The following is a 19,104-nucleotide window of genomic DNA, read 5'->3' as shown; positions in this document are numbered from 1 at the left end:
GTAGCTAAAATAGGATGCATAGTAAAGGTATGTGCATATGAATGCAAGAGTGTGAGCATGCACATAGGTCACAATTATGTGCATTCAAGTGTTCATATATATGTGTTTGTACGCATGAAGGAATGCAGAAGAGTAAATATGCATCCATGTGAGTGTAGATATACATGCAAGTGTAGGACTATATGCATGTATTGTGTATATGAGAGTATGTATGTCCATGAATGTAATTGTGGACTGTGTGTGTGTGAATATTTTTGTATGCATGACCCTATAGGGGTGTGATTTGGCATGCATGTAGGTATTAAAGTAGATTTTTGTGATAGTGCATGTACGTGTAAAAGGTTAGTATGTGTTCATGTAGGCTATAATGCATGTATGTCATTAATGGGTGTGTGCATATAGGGATTTGCATGATGATCTAGTTTATGAATACAAGTGGAGATAGGCATAACTGTTAATGAAGAGAGCATATAACTATCGTTTTGTAGCATTTGTGTCTAGAGCATGTGAGAAGATATGTGGATAAGCATGTGGGTGCAAATGTGCGTGATTAGTGTCGATAGGTGTGTCTAGGAAACGTGAGTAGTCATATATGCTAGTGTTAATTCAGCCATAAATTACTATCACTAGTATGCTATTATTGTCTATTCACCTTCTTTGTTGTTACCTTTATTTTAGAGAGGGAAAAAAAAAACCAAAAATGAAAAAGTTGGTTCATTAATATGCATGTGTAATTCCATGCATCCAATTATGTGATTTTGGTTCCCAAAACCTAATCCTGACTTATAATGTGATAAGGGGAAAATTTTATTGTATAGTCTTTTCTTACCCTTATCCCTAGGCACATTCAAGATTTTTAACTCCCAAAGCTTGAATGATCAAGGGGAATTATGGTGTCAAACAACAGGATTAGATCAGATGAACCGAGGAGCACCTAGTCAGATGTTTGTTTTTTAGGCTTAGTAATTTGGAGTCTCCATCAATAAACTATCTTCAAAAATTTTAAAATAAAAAATAAAAAATAAAATTTTCCAAAAATCACCTTGATTTTTAAAAAATAGTCGACAATGGAACCCTAGAATTTCCATAAAATCCATGCATTCCTTAAGTACTTTTTTCAAAGAGGTAACACAACCCAATATCCTCTTCTAAAGCCATTTCCCAAACACATATTCTCCAAGATCAGTAACACAAACTGATATCCCTTTCAAACATTTGTTTTCAAATTGATAACACAAATCAATGCTTTTAAACCAACTCTTTCCATCATCATCATCATCTTTTCAAAATTAGGGTTTTGAAGTCAACCCCTTTTTGAACAAAACTCTAGACTTCTAATAGTCATATTGGAGTGCTCATAGATAGTAATTATTACTTTAGTAATTGATGAACTTATTAGGAATATCCAAAATGAGAACCCATGGTGTATGTTCTTTACAGATGATACCGTGTTGATTAATGATAGGAAGAGCAGAGTGGAATCTAAGCTAGAACTTTGGAGAGCAACATTTTAAACGATTTAGGATAAGTAGGAATAAGACAAAATATATGAAACTTAATTTCAGATTTTCAGTAATGTAAGGAGTAGCAATGGAAAGAAGATTAAACTTGATAATCAAGAGATTAATATCACTAATAATTTAGACATCTTGAATCTATTATGCAACCTCAAAGGGCTTCGCCATGTTACTAGGTTTCCCCACACATACGTACAATAACTAGATGTTGACCTTCGGTTAGTTATTAATCCGACCCAGTTAGCATCAGCGAACACTTCAATATCTTTCCTTGTGCTTTTCCTAAAGTCCAAGCCTTCACCTGGTGTCATTTTAAGGTACCTCAATATCCGTTTGACAGCTTCCATATGTTCTTCAGTTGGATCATTCATGAATTGACTGACTACACTAACCAAGAACTCAATATCAAGTATGGAGTGCGAGAGATAAATCAGCTTCCCAACAAGTCTTTGATATCTTCCTTTGTCCACTGGAACATTGTCCTTATTAGCTCCAAGGTTAGTACTTGAGTCCATGGGTGTTTCAACCGGTTTGCACCCAAGCATTCCTGTCTCTTTAAGAAGATCTAGTACATACTTCCGTTGTGACACTGAAATTCCCTTTCTTGACCGGGCTACTTCTATTCCAAGGAAGTATTTTAGGCTCCCAAGATACTTGGTTTCGAATTCTTTGGCAAGTAAGGTTTTGAGCTTGATCAATTTGTCTTCATAATCACCTATTAAGATGATGTCATCTACATACACAATGAGAATTGCCAATTTTCCTTCGATTGAGTGTTTGATAAACATAATGTGATCTGCTTGACTCTGAGAATACCCATCCTTCTTCACTGTGTTGTTGAACCTGTCAAACCAAGCCCCTAGGGATTGCTTCAGTCCATAAAGGGATTTCTTGAGCTTACATACCTTATTCATAGTTGCCTGTGTTTCAAAGCCAGAAGGAATGTCCATGTAGACTTCTTCTGTTAGGTCTCCATTGAGAAAGGCATTCTTAACATCAAGTTGGTGAAGAGGCCAGTCAAGATTGGTAGCCAATGATAGTAGTACCCGAATAGTGTTTAATTTGGCTACTGGGGCAAACGTCTCTTGGTAGTCAATGCCATAGGATTGAGTGAACCCTTTTGCAACCAATCGCACTTAAAATCTGTCCATGCTTCCATCAGCCTTGTATCTGACGGTGAATATCCATTTACATCCTTCTGGACATTTCCCACTCCGTAGTTCTGAAATCTCCCAAGTTCCATTTTTCTTAAGTGCCTACATTTCTTCCCATAATGCAATTTTCCATTCCGTAATTGAAATGGCTTCTTGAATGGAGTTAGGAACCTACACTTTGTTCAGATTTGCCACAAATGTTTGGAAGCTAGATGACAACCCTTTATAAGAGACAATTGTAGATTGGATGACTGGTACATGACCTCCTACCTTTCCTTAAAGCAATATGACAATCAAGGTCATTAGCAGTAGACTCATTAGTGATGAATTCAGAGCTAGTGTTACCTGGTGAAGTTTCATGTGTTCTTGCATTCGGGTCAGATTCTTGACTTCCCTCGGGAGGTGCTTGTTGCTCTAAATCTTCTTGAATCTTCTCCTTCCGAGATCATACAATGAATTCACCATTGCTGGTAGGTTTCAGACGTTGGATAGGAGTTAAAGGAGGTGGAAGACTTTCAAATTCTGTTTCTGTTTGGTGATTGTGGTTTGGAGTAGGAGTAGGGGTAGTTGAGATAGAAGGGATGGTGACTTGTGGACTTGGGTGGTTTGTTGTGCAATAAAACGAGGAAAAAATGATCGTGCAATGCAGTAATCACGATGAATAATATGAAAACACACACGGAAAATGAAAGCAATAAACACAACACAAGGATTTAAAGTGGTTCGGCAAAATGCCTACATCCACGGGAGCAAGCAGCGGCTGAAATTCACTATCAATCAAAATTAGGATTACAACATTGTATTTATACTAACCCCTAAATGTACAGAGGTATTAGAGAATCCCTCAAATACCCTGTATCAATCCGCGAAAGATTTGCCTCAATATTGATCTTCCCAGTTTAAATTTCAAAAACAACGCCAAACAAAACCATCAACGGTTTTCCTTCACTGGAAGAAACCGTCGATGTACCTACATCAAACCGTCAACAATTTTCTTCCTAATTAGCTACCAGAAGAAACCGTCGGTGTACCATGCAAACCGTCGACGGTTATTCTTCAGACATGCTTCCTTGTTTTCCTCAATCTGCTTTCCTTGTACATGTGTTCCACTCGATATGAACCACATACTTCAACAATCTCCACCTTGGCAAATATTCACCCCTTAAGAGAATAAGAAAACATAACCTAAAGCACCACTTGGGACAATAGGTTGGAACGCCCCCCATCTAGCATCTAGAGACGTTAATCAAGTCCAAGCAATGCTTGAACTTGTCTATGGTAACAGGTTTTGTCAACATGTCTGCTGCATTCTCAGAAGTGTGAACTTTCTCAAGCAATAGTTCACAAGAAGAAACCAATTCCTTAATCCTGTAAAACCTCACATCTATGTGTTTGATCCTCGCATGATACACATTTATTTGCGAAATAAATGGCACTCTGACTATAACAATGCAGTTGAACTCCACCTTACTGAATACCTAACTCCTTAACCAATCCAATAAGCCACAACACTTCCCTGGCGGCCTCGGACATTGCCACATACTCTGACTCAGTAGTAGATAGTGCAACTAGAGACTGAACCATAGACCTCCAACAAATAAGCCCTCCCACAAGGATGAATACATACCTTGTGGTAGACCTCCTGTCATCCAAGTCCCCTGCATAATCTGCATCCACATATCCCACAACTAAAGGATCACCCTGTTGTCTACCAAACATGATGCCATGGTCTGTAGTACCACTCAAGTATCTAAAAATCCACTTGACTGCATCCCAATGCTGTCATCTCAAATTTGAAAGAAACTTGCTCACCACACAAACAGCTTGTGCCAAGTCCGTTCTTGTACAAACCATAACATACATCAAGCACCGCACCTCACTGCACTAGCATATGGAACCTTTGACATGACTTGAACTTCATCATCTGTCTTCAGGCACTGTGCGGTAGACAATCTAAAATGATTCGCCAACGGTGTACTCATTGGTTTTGCATTATCCATGTTGAACCTCTCCAACACCCTCTCAACATAACTACGCTGAGATAACCACAATCTCCACCGCACCTCACTGCACTAGCATATGGAACCTTTGACATGACTTGAACTTCATCATCTGTCTTCGAGCACTGGGCGATAGACAATCTAAAATGATTTGCCAACGGTGTACTCACAGGTTTTGCATTATCCATGTTGAACCTCTCCAACACCCTCTCAACATAGCTACGCTGAGATAACCACAATCTCCTGGAAGCTCTGTCCCTGCGAATCTCCATCCCAAGAATCTTTCTTGACCACACCTAAATCCTTCATGTCAAATTCTTTGCTCAATTGAGTTTTCAACTTGTTGACCTCACTCATACTTTTCGCAACAATCAACATATCATCCACATAAAGCAATAGAAAAATAAATGAACTATCATCAAGGCTCTTCACATAAACACAGCAATTATACCCACATCTCCTGTAGCCAATCCGGATCATGTAGGAGTCAAATCGCTCGTACCACTACCTCGGAGACTGCTTCAGCCCATAAAGTGATTTCCTCAATTTGCAGATCAAGTGTTCCTGTCCAGGCTAACTAAACCCTTATGGTTGTACCATGTAAATCAGCTCCTCAAAATCACTACGAAGAAACGTTGTCTTTACATCCATCTGCTCCAAATACATATCAAAATGTGTTACCAATCCCAACACTGCCTTAATGGAAGTGTGTCTGACCACAAAGGAGAAGAACTCATCATAATCAACTCTTTTCCTTTGTGAGTAACCCTTTGCTACTAGACAAGCTTTGAATTTTTCTCCTTTTTCTGATATTGCTTCTTTCTTCTTATACGCCCATTTGCATCATGTCGCTATCTTCCCCTCTGGAAGTTCCACCAACTCGCATGTCTAGTTCTTATGCAAATACTCATCTCTTCCACCATAGCACCCATCCATCTACTTTTTTCTTGGTTGTACACCGCCTACTGAAAAGTAGTAAGATCCCCGCTAGTAGTAATGAGTGCATAAGAAACCAAATCATCAAATTCATACCTTGGGGTGGCCTGATAGTGTGTCTAGGTTTGTCTATAGCTATATTGTGATGCTTCTGGTCTCCTGAGCTAGAACTCCCTGCATTCTGAACATTGTCATCTCTACCTTGAGTCTCTAGCTCCACCTGCACCACATGCTCACTATTGTTGCAATTTTCTGGCACTTGTTTCCCTCCTTCCTGAGTACACTGCAGCATGACTTTCTCATCAAAAACCACATCTCTACTTATCACCACCTTATTTGCCTTCGGATCCCAGAGCTTAAAACCTTTCACCCCTTCCTGATACCCTAGAAAGATACACTGCCTAGACATCGCATCAAATTTCAATCTCTCCTCACTAAAAACATGCACGTAGGCTGGAAATTCAAACACTCTCAAACCAGAGTAGTCTACCGCGCTACCCATCCACACCTCCTCCCCTACTTTCCCATCTAGTGCTGCCCTTGGTGACATGTTAATCAAGAAACATGTCATACTCACTGCTTCTGCCCAAAAGTTCTTTGCAAGCCCTACATCCAATCTGAGACACCAAGTTCTTTTAGGTATTATTCTGTTCATCCTGTCCGCCACACCATTCTATTGTGGTGTCTTGCACACTGTTAATCCCATGCTGCTCGCACAATTCCATGAACTTTAAGTTTGTGTACTCAATACCATTGTCAGACCTAAGGCATTTGATCTTCCTCCTTGTCTAATTTTCCACTTCAGCTTTCCATAACTTGAACTCGGTAAATGTCTCTAACTTGTGTCGCATTAAGTACACCCAGACCTTTCGTGAGTAGTCATCGATAAAACTCACAAAATACATATGTCGTCCTCGTGATGCTACCCTTACTGGCCTCTAAACATCTGCATGAACATAGTCTTGAATTCCCTTGGTCTTGTGTGTGGCTGTCTTGAACTGCACCCTATTCTGTTTCCCAAGAACATAATACGTACAAAAATTCTGCTTGCATGTTTTGACACCCCTCAATAGATTTCTCTTATGAAGCTCCATCATCCCACGCTCACCCAAATGACCCAACTGCATATGCCAGAGGACTATGTTATCTGACTCAGACTCTACAGCTACAGCTCCACCTACAACTGTGGTACCTAGCAGTGTATGGATATTTCTTGCTAATTTCTGCCCCTTCATCACTGTTATGACAACTTTACTCACCTTCATTACTCCACTTGCAAACTTGTAATTAAACCCATTACAACTTAAGTGCCCAATAAAATCAAATTCTTCCTTAAATCCGGTATATGCCTAACATCACACAACATTCTAACAACACCATCAAACAGTTTAATTCTGATATTCCCTATTCCAACAACTTTGCATGATGCATCATTATCCATCAGAACAGAATCAGAATTTACTAAGTTGTAGGTGTTGAACAAACCTTTATTGGATGTCATGTGATAGGAGCATGTTGAATCCAGAATCCAAGAATCTGTTAGACGTTATGAACCAAATGAAACAGAAAGCATAACTCAATCACCGTTGTCTAAGCCTTCATCTTCCACTACATTAAAAGACTTTGATGAACCCTCTTCATTCCTTGTATTCCCCTTCTTTCTCTCTGGACAATCTTGTTTAATGTGCCCTTTTTCCCTGCACTTAAAACACCGTATGTCCTTCCTCTTCCTGGAATTGGACCAAGATTTATTGTCACTCGGTCTGCTCCAAAACTTGCCACCACAAGTCCTTAACCTTGTAGATTCTCATCACTAGCTTTCTTCCTCTGATGAAAACCTAAAAGAGCACTTGTGATCTCCTCCAATTCGAGAGTTTCCTTTCCCCACATCAGAGTTGTGACCAAAATTTCGTACGTAGGAGAAGCAGGTAGGGAGTTCAGTAGCATCAATGTCTTGTCTTCGTCTTTGAACTTCACATCAACTCACTTCAAATCACTGATGATCTGATTGAACACGTTGATGTGCTGGTTCAGATCCGAACCCTCTAACATCTTAAGAGTTCAAGCTTCAAATTAGAAAGGAAATGAAAATGCCAAGCCAAAGGCCCAAAAGCATCAATATTGTGGCTTAATGCAAATTAACCTATAACTTGCCAAGAGCAAGGCAGCCTGCCAGCCACCAGCAAGCAGTAGCAGCAAAATACTGAGCCCTGAGGAACACGAAGAAGAAGAAGAAGAAGAAGAAACAGCAGAACATTGAGCCAAGAAGAAGAACTGAAGAAGAAGAAGAAGAAGAAGTAGAAGAACAATTGAATAAGAAGAAGCCGGAGAAGAAGAAGACAACAGCAGCAGCAAAATACTTAAGAAGAATAAGAAAAAGAAGACTTACTAGTTTGAAACAGCCTGACGAATCACGAAGACTAGAAATGCCGGCTCAATGGCTCGAGGCTCTAGCGAAGGCTCTCTTGATGACGGAAGGATCGAAGACGAAGGTCATGCTGGTTCGAAGGCTTGAACCTCAAAGACAAAAGGCTCTTGAAAAGGCTCACTTGCTAGTGAAGGCTTGAAGACTTTAAGGCTTGAAGATGAAGGTGTTTGGTCCTAGTTCGAATGCCTGAGTACGAAGATTGTGCTAGTTCGAAGACTTAAACCTCAAAGATGAGGGGCTCCTACAATGGCTCTCTTGCTGGTTAAGGCTTGAAGGCATGAAGATGAAGCCTGGACTGCTGGTTTCGTGTTGGTTCAAAGGCTCAAAGACGAAGCCTAGATCTGCTAGTTTGAGTCGAAGCCTCTAGCTATGGCTAGGGCTAGGGCTGGTTCGAGTCTGGCTATGTTTTCTTTCTTAAAAGTTTTTAAAAAAAATGAAGTTAAAAGGTCAGATATCTAAGGTGCGACTCACTGCGCCTAGAGCCTCAGTCCGTCTGCCTGCACCTCTTGAAGGTCGCATCGCCCCACTACGCCTCGCGCCTAGGCACGCTTTTGACTACTATGAAAGAAAACCCTCCTTCAAAAAAGGAAAAAAAACAAGAAAAAAGAAAAAATGTCATTTGATTTGAAAGGTGGGGCACCAAAATCTCCAGCGAATCTCCCCCCCATAGAAAGAGCATCCCAAAACCAAATCTTACTATCGTTATTGACTTTGGACCACATAAACTTGTGGCAATCCACATAAGAAATATTGCGACTACATCTAGTATCCCACCCATTCAAATGAACACCATATTTATTTCTTATAACCATGCGCCAATAAAGGTAGAGGTTAATCTTTAATAGGAACCTCCATAACCATTACCCAACTAGAAAGATATTTTTAGAAACCTGATTACCACATCCCAAAGCCCTCTTTGTGACATAAGCCTCCTGACCACCTCCCAACTAAGGAGATGATCCCTCTTGTTATCATCTGTACTAGACCATAGGAATCTATCATAAGCCTCTCCAAACTCGCAGCAACACTCAAGGGAATTCCAAAAAGGGTAAAAGATAAAGTGGATTCCTAGATAGAAGGACTAAAAAGTCATATGAGCTCACTATGGATGAGCATGCCCACTTCCACCCTCCAACTTTTCTCCCCACTCTCAGCCACCCGATCTCTAGGAGGAAAAGAGTTAGGATTACATTCTAAAGGAAGATCCAAATAAGACAAAGCCCAAGTCAAAGAATTGCAACTAGATAAAGCCTTAAACCCCTACAAAAACACCATAATCCATGTTGATAACAGCCACACTGCACTTAGACATGTTCATATTCAATCCAAAATCTTCAGAAAAAATTTTAGCAAAGAGCTTTTTTAAATTTCTCAACACTAGATTTTTAGAAAAAAATATATCATCGAGAAACTAAAGGTGAGACAATTCAATATCCTCCTAGCCTATCCTTCTATTCTTCCCCCAATCCTGCACATACGTAATCAATCCACTTTATACATCATCCACCAAATAATGAAAAAAAGGGGCAAACACATTGAAGTACACATCAGCCACCAAATAATGAAAAAAGGGGCAAGCACATTGAAGTTGATTGCCACTTTGTTCGAGAAAACTTGTGCAAAACTCAGTACAACCACTTGTGAAGTCTGAACTGCTGCTTGCTGATATATTCACTAAAGCCTTGGGGAGTACTCATATTAAATTCACTTCTAACAAGCTAAGAGAATATGATATCTATGCTCCAGCTTGAAGGGGAGTATAACATGATTAGTATGTGCTAAAGTTATATTAGTAAGTGTGAGTTTTTTTTAATAATAAAATAAGTTATATTATACATAGAAAGAGAAGTCACAGCAAAAGAGGACAAGAAGTCCATAAAAATAAAATAAAATAAAAAGAAAAAACAACAAAGTAACAGTTAACCAATGAACCCCCTCTTCAATCCTTGTCATCACAAAACTTAAATCCAATGTATCCATAAGATCTTGAACTTCTAAATCCTTCCTTTAAATCTCCTCTACCGGCATTGGTAAAAAAAAATTCTGTCCTTGCACTCTCAATCACTAACCAAAGCATCATTATCAAATAGAAACCCCGTCCAAACCATATATATAAGCCCGCTAGAATGTCAATGGAATCAGAAACATATCCATATCGTTCCCTAATTTCATCCAACAGTAAACCCCAATACAATTGGACTTCCTAAGACGGTCACTTTCATTTTCTGACAAATTCCCCCATTTTGTTACCTTCTTTCCTTTGGTAACCCCATTATAAGAATTGTCTGTCTTCTTAGCATATATGTCTTCCACAATACTTCACTCTCCTATAAAATTCCTCCTTAAAATCTTTGCCACTACTTCACCAGAGTGTTTTCTCTTTTCTTCAAACAATTTTTCATTTCCGCCTCCATTAGTGCAATCTTCTGACAAGTATAAACCTTGGGGCCCTTACGTTCCTCTTCCTTAAGGTCTGAGGCATCAAATTTCCTTCCCAAAACATCATCACCTTTGTAAACCTTTGCTGCAGCATCCTCTTGCCCTCTCCAAAACCAGAATCTTCAAACACGTTGACACTTTTAACTATTTCCTCTTCATCGTTAAGAGACTTTTCTGAAATGAGCTACCAGCATCCAGTAATTACTCTATGATATGATCTGTTCCACATGAATCTTGAGGAGCTGGAGAAAGATTATGACCTTCATTTACAGGTGGGTAAAGAACCCTCTTTCCTAATTCTCCACTTGCATATCGGGTCTTGAGTGTTGGGCCTGCCCATTATGATTGGCTCAATCACCCTTTTCCCTTAGGATCATCCACTAAATCCCTTCACACACTGGGCTTGTTTGAATAATACGCCCATTTTATATCAAAAATGAGGCTCCTCCTTTTTCCATTAACATGCCCAGGTCCAATACAATAACTAATCGGCCCAGCCCATACCTTTTATCGTCCTCTGCCCATTCTGTAATCTACATCACTCCTTAGTCTGAGCAGGAAGCCCTAGCCGCCTCTGGACTCAGCCCCTCAGTCAGAATCTTAGCTGAAATACTCAGCCCCTCAACGACCTCTGAAATCAGCCCCTCTTGCATCTTCCCCCCACAATGAACACACACCACCTCCGGCTTACACTTGGAAGTTGTACGGGCACCAGCATCAACTCTATTACATGAAACTACCTCACCCCATGGATGATTCTCAAAGATCTTTTTACTCAGCGTGAGTTCTTAAGGGTGTTATGGCTATTAGAATGTACATGGAATATATTATAAATGGAGGGAGAGACCTATCGTTGTGATGAGGTCTTCCATTTTAACCAATTCTTTAGAAGAGATAACACAATAGTAGAATGCAAAGAGCAAATTAAATACAAGTAACCACAGGAGTTCAACCTGTAACAATAACCTCGGAAACTTTTACAGTTGTGCCACCGAGACAAGTTACAGACATTTGATAAGAAGAATGAAAGGCAAGTTGGCAAAGTGCATACAATATCCTCTTGCATACCAAAAACGTGTATATGAGGTCTTAAATGACACATTATTAAGAAATTATCTATCTACAGCATTTCACAAAATATAAACGCAACAAAAACCAATCAGGCAGACCTACTTTAGAGTCGACATTACATAATGTTATGTTAAATGAGACATGTTAAGTCTATTATAATTATAATAATAAAGTACTGAGCTGACCTGCAAATAACGTGTACAGGAACCGCGAGTTCGTGCCAACTCTGCTTCAACATCATTCAAACGAGCCTCCCTTAAGGCAGCATTGTCAGTTAAGTTTACCTTTAAATAATGGGCCATGAGAAACGATGGTATAAGAATGATAATAGACATGTTTCATTTTGGATGTAGCATAAAATGAACATAATTATTTACAAAAATATGTACATTAGTTGTAAATTATCCTCTAACTAAACACATGTCAAATTTTTTAGAAGAAATCATACAATCAGCAATAATTCAAAAACATACAATCAGCAATAATTAAAAATGGCAATAGAATACAATTTCCCACTCATTGTACTATAGATCAAAGAGGAAAGTAATAAGAGAATGAGGAAGACAATCACAGAAAGTAGGTAGAAAAATACAGATAAAAATGAAGATGATGATGACAAAGAAAAGGAAAAAGGAGAAAAAGGGGCCATTAGAGGGCTAGCATTCTCTCTCTCTCTCCCTCTGCTTTCTTTTTCTTTTGTTTCTTTTTTTTATAAACAAGAAATTGGATTAAAGGAAGAAAGAAGTACAATCATAAAGAAAAAAGTAGAAACCAAGGAGAACAAGATATCCTCCCACTACAAAAGGAAAGCAACTAAACAAAAAAAGTAAACACAAGGCAAGTAAAGTAACGCCAGGCAATCCCACTACAAGTCTTCCAAAGAAACATGCCCTGAAGAATTCATTTGCGAACACCAAAGGAGCGCTAAGAATACCACTCTGCTCCAAAGCATGTTCCTGGAAATGGCAACACATTCAAAGATTCTAGCATTTATTTCCAACCAAATGCACCAAATAATAGTCAGGCACACCAACACAAAACTTTCCTCTATTTCGTTCAACAAAAACCTATAATAACATAATAGTGCTCCCACAAAAACAGGCACACGCAATTTTCTCCAAATATTCCAAAAAAATTATCCCAATGTCCTAAAGAAAAGAGACAATGTAAAAACAAGAGAGAGCAAGTTTACCCATTCTTGGAACAAAGAACACAAACATCAAGAAATAAGGCCTTCTTAGGTCTTTGCTTCTAAAGTAAATCAATAGCATTGATTTACTCAAGAATGGTCCTCTAAGCAAAAGAACTTAATCTTTGAAGGAGCTTTCGCTTTACAAAATAAAGGATAAAGGCCAAAAGAGCTAACATTAGAGTCATGGATTCCAAACACGTTTATCACTCACCACCTAGACGCAAAAGGAATCAAGCATGATATTCAAAGAAGCAAGCTCATCAGTTTCTCTCTCATTGAGATTCCTCCCAAAATGAAAATCCCAAGAAAGGCCACCATCTTGCAAAATGAGGAAGGCAGCAATAAGAGACTCATAAAGATTAGATAAACAACGGGGGCAAACAAATAGCCAAAGGCACATACCCTATCAAATTGCCCCTCTCAAAAACTAATTCTCCCCATTACCCACTTTATAAAGGACATTGAGAAAGATAGATTAATAGATTTGAGACACAAATTTCCAAGGACTCGAGTAATATAACTCCTTCATTATCACCCCGCTAATTTTCTGAAAGATCATATTTACTACGAATAACCTTGTATAAAAGAGTTAGGTTAGGAAAACACCATAACCACTTCCCCCACCAAGAAAAAGCCTCCCTTCCTTTTAGACCTACTCACAATGTTCAACCCTACTAAATGATCTCTATCCCACCATTGGCCCAGCCACAAAAAATCCCTTGTCAACTTCTCAAATCTCCAAGCAACTCTCATCGGAATTCTGAAAAGGGATGAATAATAAAAGGGGATAGATGAAAGACAAGTAGGAATATAAGAGTACTGCAACTCCCTACAATTGAAAAACGCTCCTTTCATTCATCCAACCTCCCAGAAATTCTCTCAAAAACTAAGCCCCAAAACGAAACAATTGTAAAGTTGCCTCATAAAGGAACCCTTGAGTAAGTAATAGGCCAACTCAAAAAACCACAACCTACTAACCTAGCAAAAGGGTTCAGGTTTATGCCTAATCCACTTATCCCACCAAACCACTCTTTGAGAAGTTATCTTAATCTCGACACCTTCTCAAAAGCCTATAAAATGGTTAGCACATTAAAGAAGTTGATCATATCATCCAAAAAAAAGAGAATGGTATCATCCCAAAGTCAAGATGAGATATTGACAACTCCTAGTTACTAACCCTAATCCCTTCCACCAAGCCTCTTTCAACCCCTTTATCAATCAATCTGATTAAAGCATCTAACACAATAGTGAAAAGGAAAGGGGATAATCAGAATTACAGAAACTCGAAACCAAAAGTTAGCTTCCCTGTCATATAAGACAAAAAAGACCACAAGGGAGAGACATTCACAAATCCACTTCCTCCATCTTCCTCCAAAATCTTTTCTATCCAATGCACCCATAACTCTTATCCAATAAACCCCAACTAACCCAACCATGAGCTTTCTCAAAGTTTGAATTCAAAATCAAGTCCCTCTTCTTTCTACTAACTACGTCCTCAACCTCCTCATCAAACATCAATGCAGCATCTAAGATCTATCTTCCACCAATAAAAGCATTTTGATTATGAGATGGTATACAACAAGATCCTTGCTAATCTCTTAGATAAAATTTTATATAGAAAACAAAATTCATTAGATAAAGAAAAAATGTACAATTAGGACTAGGAGAGAAGATATCTCCTCAACAAAATATGGGAATCCCCAAGAAAACTAAAAAACAATGAAAAAATGAAAAAACACAAAAATTAAAAGACAGCAAAAGAAAATCAACACACCTTAAGAAAAGACTACCAATCGCACTGAACATCTTAAATACACATCACCTTGAAATTTCCATTACCCACACACCATAAAGAAGCCATAAAAATAATCTTTTCCCACACCAACCAATATTGTAACTTCTTCCATGAAAATATACTCAAGTTATGTTCCTTCCACAAACCCCAAAACACTGCAAATACAGCCCAATTCCATAATGCACTTCCTTCCTTCTTCCTCCCAAACCCCACAAAAGATACCGCCAAGAATTCCTCCATTGTTCAAGGACAAACCCAACTTTCTTCAAAGTAATTGCATAACTTGTTACAAACCTTCCATGCAAAATCACAGTGCAAAAAAGGATGTGAAACAGCTTCTGAACAATCAAAATTCAAAACAAAGCATACATATACTAGGAAAGAGAGCCTTTAAAGGTCTCCTTATCTGCAACAAGTCATTCATATTTATCCTAATAAGAAAACCCAGCCAAAGAAAAACTTTGATTTTAGGGGGGGATATTGACAACTTTGTAGAATGGAAAGGAGATGTTGGTACCAACCAAGAATTCATAGAAAGATTTACAAGGACAAACACTTGAAGAATCCAATGACCAAGTTCGACTATCATTTTTGGAAGGCACCCTACACTTATTAAACATAAACCAACAAAGAAGATAGCGCAATAGTTTCCCAATCATTCAAGGCTCTCCCAAAGGGAAAATTCCAATAAGGTAAAGGACCACCCAAGTCTACATTAAAAGAAGAAATGGGATCATTTTGCCTCGAGCTCAAGTGAAATAGGCAAGGAAAAGAGGTGGACAAAACAACATTCCCCATCCATGTGTATTTTCAAAAACGTATATTATAGCCCTTACCCAAAACAAATTTTGTATGGAGAATAAATAGAGGGTAAATTTTGGAAATAGCTTTCCACAGACTTTCCGAAGAACATCTAAAACCCAAATTAGATAAGGCTTAGTTAAAATCTTATGGACACTAACCACACTAATTGGACTCATAAGTCCTACCAACCACCCCATTGTCAAAAAAAGCTATAGAAAAATATTTTAAAAAAATCAATCTTCAAAAAATCCCAACATGCTTGAAAAAGGCCATTGTAAAACCATTCCACTTTCACGTGAGACAGGACACCAATTCAAACCCTCAATCATGGCTCTTCCTAAATCTTCCTCTAGAAATAAGTTCCTCTAGAACTCTTTAATCATACCCGCACAGCGATGAGGTTCCCCAATAACCAAAGCCCTATCATCCTCAAGTTCAATGAAATTTCTTTTCATCCTACTACTTTTTTTTTTATTAGCAAAGAGAAAATATATTAGCAAGGCATCAAGGGAATGCCATATTGCGGTACAAAACATCAACCACTCTGAAGAGTGTCACAAACATCAAGGATTACAAAATAATCAGTAACACTTTTCCCACTAAGCCAACTGGTGACATGAGCAATCCGTAGGTCTTTGCAAGTCTGAAGCGATATAGATGAATCTTTGAAGGCTCTCTTATTTCTTTCTTTCCAAGCACCAAAAGATGGTGAAAGGGATGAGGTTCAAAGCCTTTAGTTTCTCTTTTGTGGTTCCAATGCCTTTCCAAGCCCAAATCTCCCCTTCAACTGAATTTTCCGTAACCCACTGCTGCCTAGCCAAGGAAAGAACCAAATTCCACAAGTTCCTTGTCTAGGGGCAGTGGAGAATGTGGTTGACTGATTCTGCGTCAGCCATATAGAGAAAACACCAATTTGTGACTGTAAGCCCTCTTTTCTGCAGATTGTAAAGGGTTAAAATATTTCCATGCATCGACTCAAGCAAAAAAGGCAACCTTTGAAAGGACTGCTGTCCTCCCAATGTGAATCCAAAGGGAGTTATTGCAATTTGTTCCCAAAAGTGAGAGCTTCTTATATAAAGATTTAATGCTAAAAATACCATTTTGTCCAAAAGATCATTTTGGCTCATTGGGGATGTTTTGGTGACAGAAGTTGTAGAGAAATCTATAGAAATCAGAGAGAGTGTGAAGTTCCCAATCTGCAACGTTCCTTGTAAAAGGAATGTCCCAAAAAATTCCGTGATTAGTGAGTTGGAGATGATGAGTGATGACGGCTTTTTTGTCACAAGCCATGTCGTAAATGGAAGGAAAGGTAGCTCTAAGATTACTACTCTCACGCCACACATCATGCCAAAAATAAACATTGGCTTCATTCCCCACTTGAAATATCACAAATTGGAAAAAATTATCCCATCCTCTTTCCTGATGGATTTCCAAACTCCCACACCTTATGGACCCCTTCCATTGTGAGTTGTGCAATCATTCTACTCAAGCCCATATTTAGAAACAACAATATCACACGAAAGGTGGTCTTTCTCCTTCATGAACCTCCATAACCAGTTCCCAAGGAGGGCCTTGTTGAAAGTGAGGAGGGATTTCAACCCCAAACCTACTGAATAAATGGGTTGATTGACCACTCCCCATCTAACAAGGTGATATTTAAACTCCTCCCCTAAGCTTCCCCTAAGAAATCTTCTCTGAATCCCTCCAATCTCCTAGTGACTGAGGCCTGCAAGGGAATGAAATACATGGAGCAAAATGGGAAGATTCGTCAAAATGCTCCTGATAAGAGTGAGTGCCTCCTTTTGATAAGAAATTTCTTACCCATCCTGGCAATCTCCTTTCGAACTTTTCAATAATAGGGTCCCAAACTCCTTTGGATTTGGCTGTGAGGGGGAGGCCGAGGTAATTGATGAGAAAGGTTCCCATCTTGCAACCCAAAAGACCAGCAAGGAAAGTCCCCCCCAATGTCCTCCCCAATTGGGATAAGCTCACTTTTACCAAAGTTCAATTTTAGGCCTAAGACAGCTTCAAACCCTAACAAAATGCATCGGAGGTTGAGGATATGAAGAGGGTCATCTTCACAAAAAAAAAAAATAATACTATCATCTGCGAAAAGACGATGAGAAACTTCTATAAGCCTTCCATTTCTACCCAACTTGAGACCTCTAAAGGTCCCTCCTTCACTAGTTTTCATCAACATAAGGCTAAGCACCTCCATGACCAAAATAAATAAAAAAAGGACAAGAGATCTCCTTGTCTCAAGCCACTAGAGGAGTGAAAGAAATTAAAAGGGCAGCCATTTATGAGCATTGAGAAGCTTGGGGTTTTGATGCATTGAGCAATCCATCCATAGCTCCCCAAAGCCAATTTCCTAAGGAGACAAAGAAGAAAGTTCCAGTTGACATGATCAAATGCTTTCTCCATATCCACTTTGCACACTATTCCACTTTTTCCCTCCTTCAGATAGGCATCCACCACTTCATTATTTAGTTTCCTCCTGCCACTTGCCACTCTTTAAAACAATCACATGCCACAATCCCCATCCTTAACCCACTTCAAACTACACTTATACCTCCAACTTATATCTTTCCTCAGACAAAAAAATTCAAACTCCATAGTGAACTAAATTCTTCTACCAGCATCTTCTTGTGAGATCCCCCTATTTCCATTAGACCATCTAACACAAGAAGCGTGTGAAGAATGCCTTTTTTCCTAGACCAAATATCCCCAAAAACTTCCACGTTCCAAGTTTTAAAATTTGCTTTTTTAAAAATTCCAATCTCCTCATAAAACAAAACCCCTCCCAACCTTCCACAACTTTCCAGCCAACCTCTGAAAATTGTAGTGGATAAGCCACTTACCAAATTTAAACAGAGTTAGCCCCCACTTTAGAGGGTTAAACTCAAAAACTAAAGAACAATGATTCAAAGATCACTCTAGGGCACACCTCTCAAGTCAAATGGAGAAATGCATCCTCCTACATTTTAGTGAACAAAAACCTATCAATCCTAGTGGCAATAAACCTAGCACCATCTACAACCCAGGTGAAATGGGCATTAGAGGGACCAATATATAGCAAGTCACACTCACCGACAAAGTTGTTGAAGCACCTCACCTTGCAAGTAATCCTAGATTGTCCTATATTCTCATCAAAGAAACTAATGACATTAAAATCACCTGCTAAACATGTGGAACAGTTACAAATCATTAATTGCTATTAGCTAATCCCAAAAAACTCCCCTCAAGCAGGACAATGTAGGCTGTAAACAGAGATGAACCACCATCCCCCCCCCCCCCCCTTTTACTCCTGACATCTAAGAGTACAAAGTCATAAAGGAGCAAAACAAACATCAACTTTACAAGCAACTCTAGTGTTCCCAAACAACCACTATATCCCCCAAGGAACCAGTAGATGTTGGGAGCAGCCGATGCTTAAATTAGGAATCCCAAACGCTCCTAATTAGAAAGCCATCCACCATCTCTAACTTAGTGTCTTGCAACAAAACAATATCAAGGATGTTCCCTAACAAGGATGTCTTCAGTAATAATCTCCAAATTTTTGCCAAGGGAATTTTCGGAACATACCTTTGATTAGGAACACTTAAGGTCAAGAAATGGAACAACTTACTGATTTTTTTAATTGTGTATACAACGTCCACTGCAGTAACACCACAAACAATCACAAGTGGACCCTGGACAATAACAGCATGTCCACGATCAAGTCCTCGTATAGGGAACTCACTCCCCCAAAAGAAACTATTGATAACC

The 19,104-nt window shown here is 38.9% G+C and overlaps 1 protein-coding gene across 1 annotated transcript in view; it reads right to left on the bottom strand.

Annotated features, from left to right (window-relative positions):
- The window catches only part of LOC131151057 (nuclear-pore anchor), a 138,611-nt gene that overhangs the window by 109,633 nt on the left and 9,874 nt on the right, over positions 1-19,104 (bottom strand). The window contains exon 3 of the mRNA XM_058102233.1: positions 11,731-11,829. Within this exon, the coding sequence (XP_057958216.1) occupies positions 11,731-11,829 (99 nt within the window). The remainder of the gene's footprint in view (positions 1-11,730; positions 11,830-19,104) is intronic.

This window comes from Malania oleifera, chromosome 3 (genome assembly GCF_029873635.1).
Source record: "Malania oleifera isolate guangnan ecotype guangnan chromosome 3, ASM2987363v1, whole genome shotgun sequence".
Lineage (NCBI taxonomy): Eukaryota > Viridiplantae > Streptophyta > Magnoliopsida > Santalales > Ximeniaceae > Malania > Malania oleifera.
This window is presented reverse-complemented; position numbering and strand designations above follow the sequence as displayed.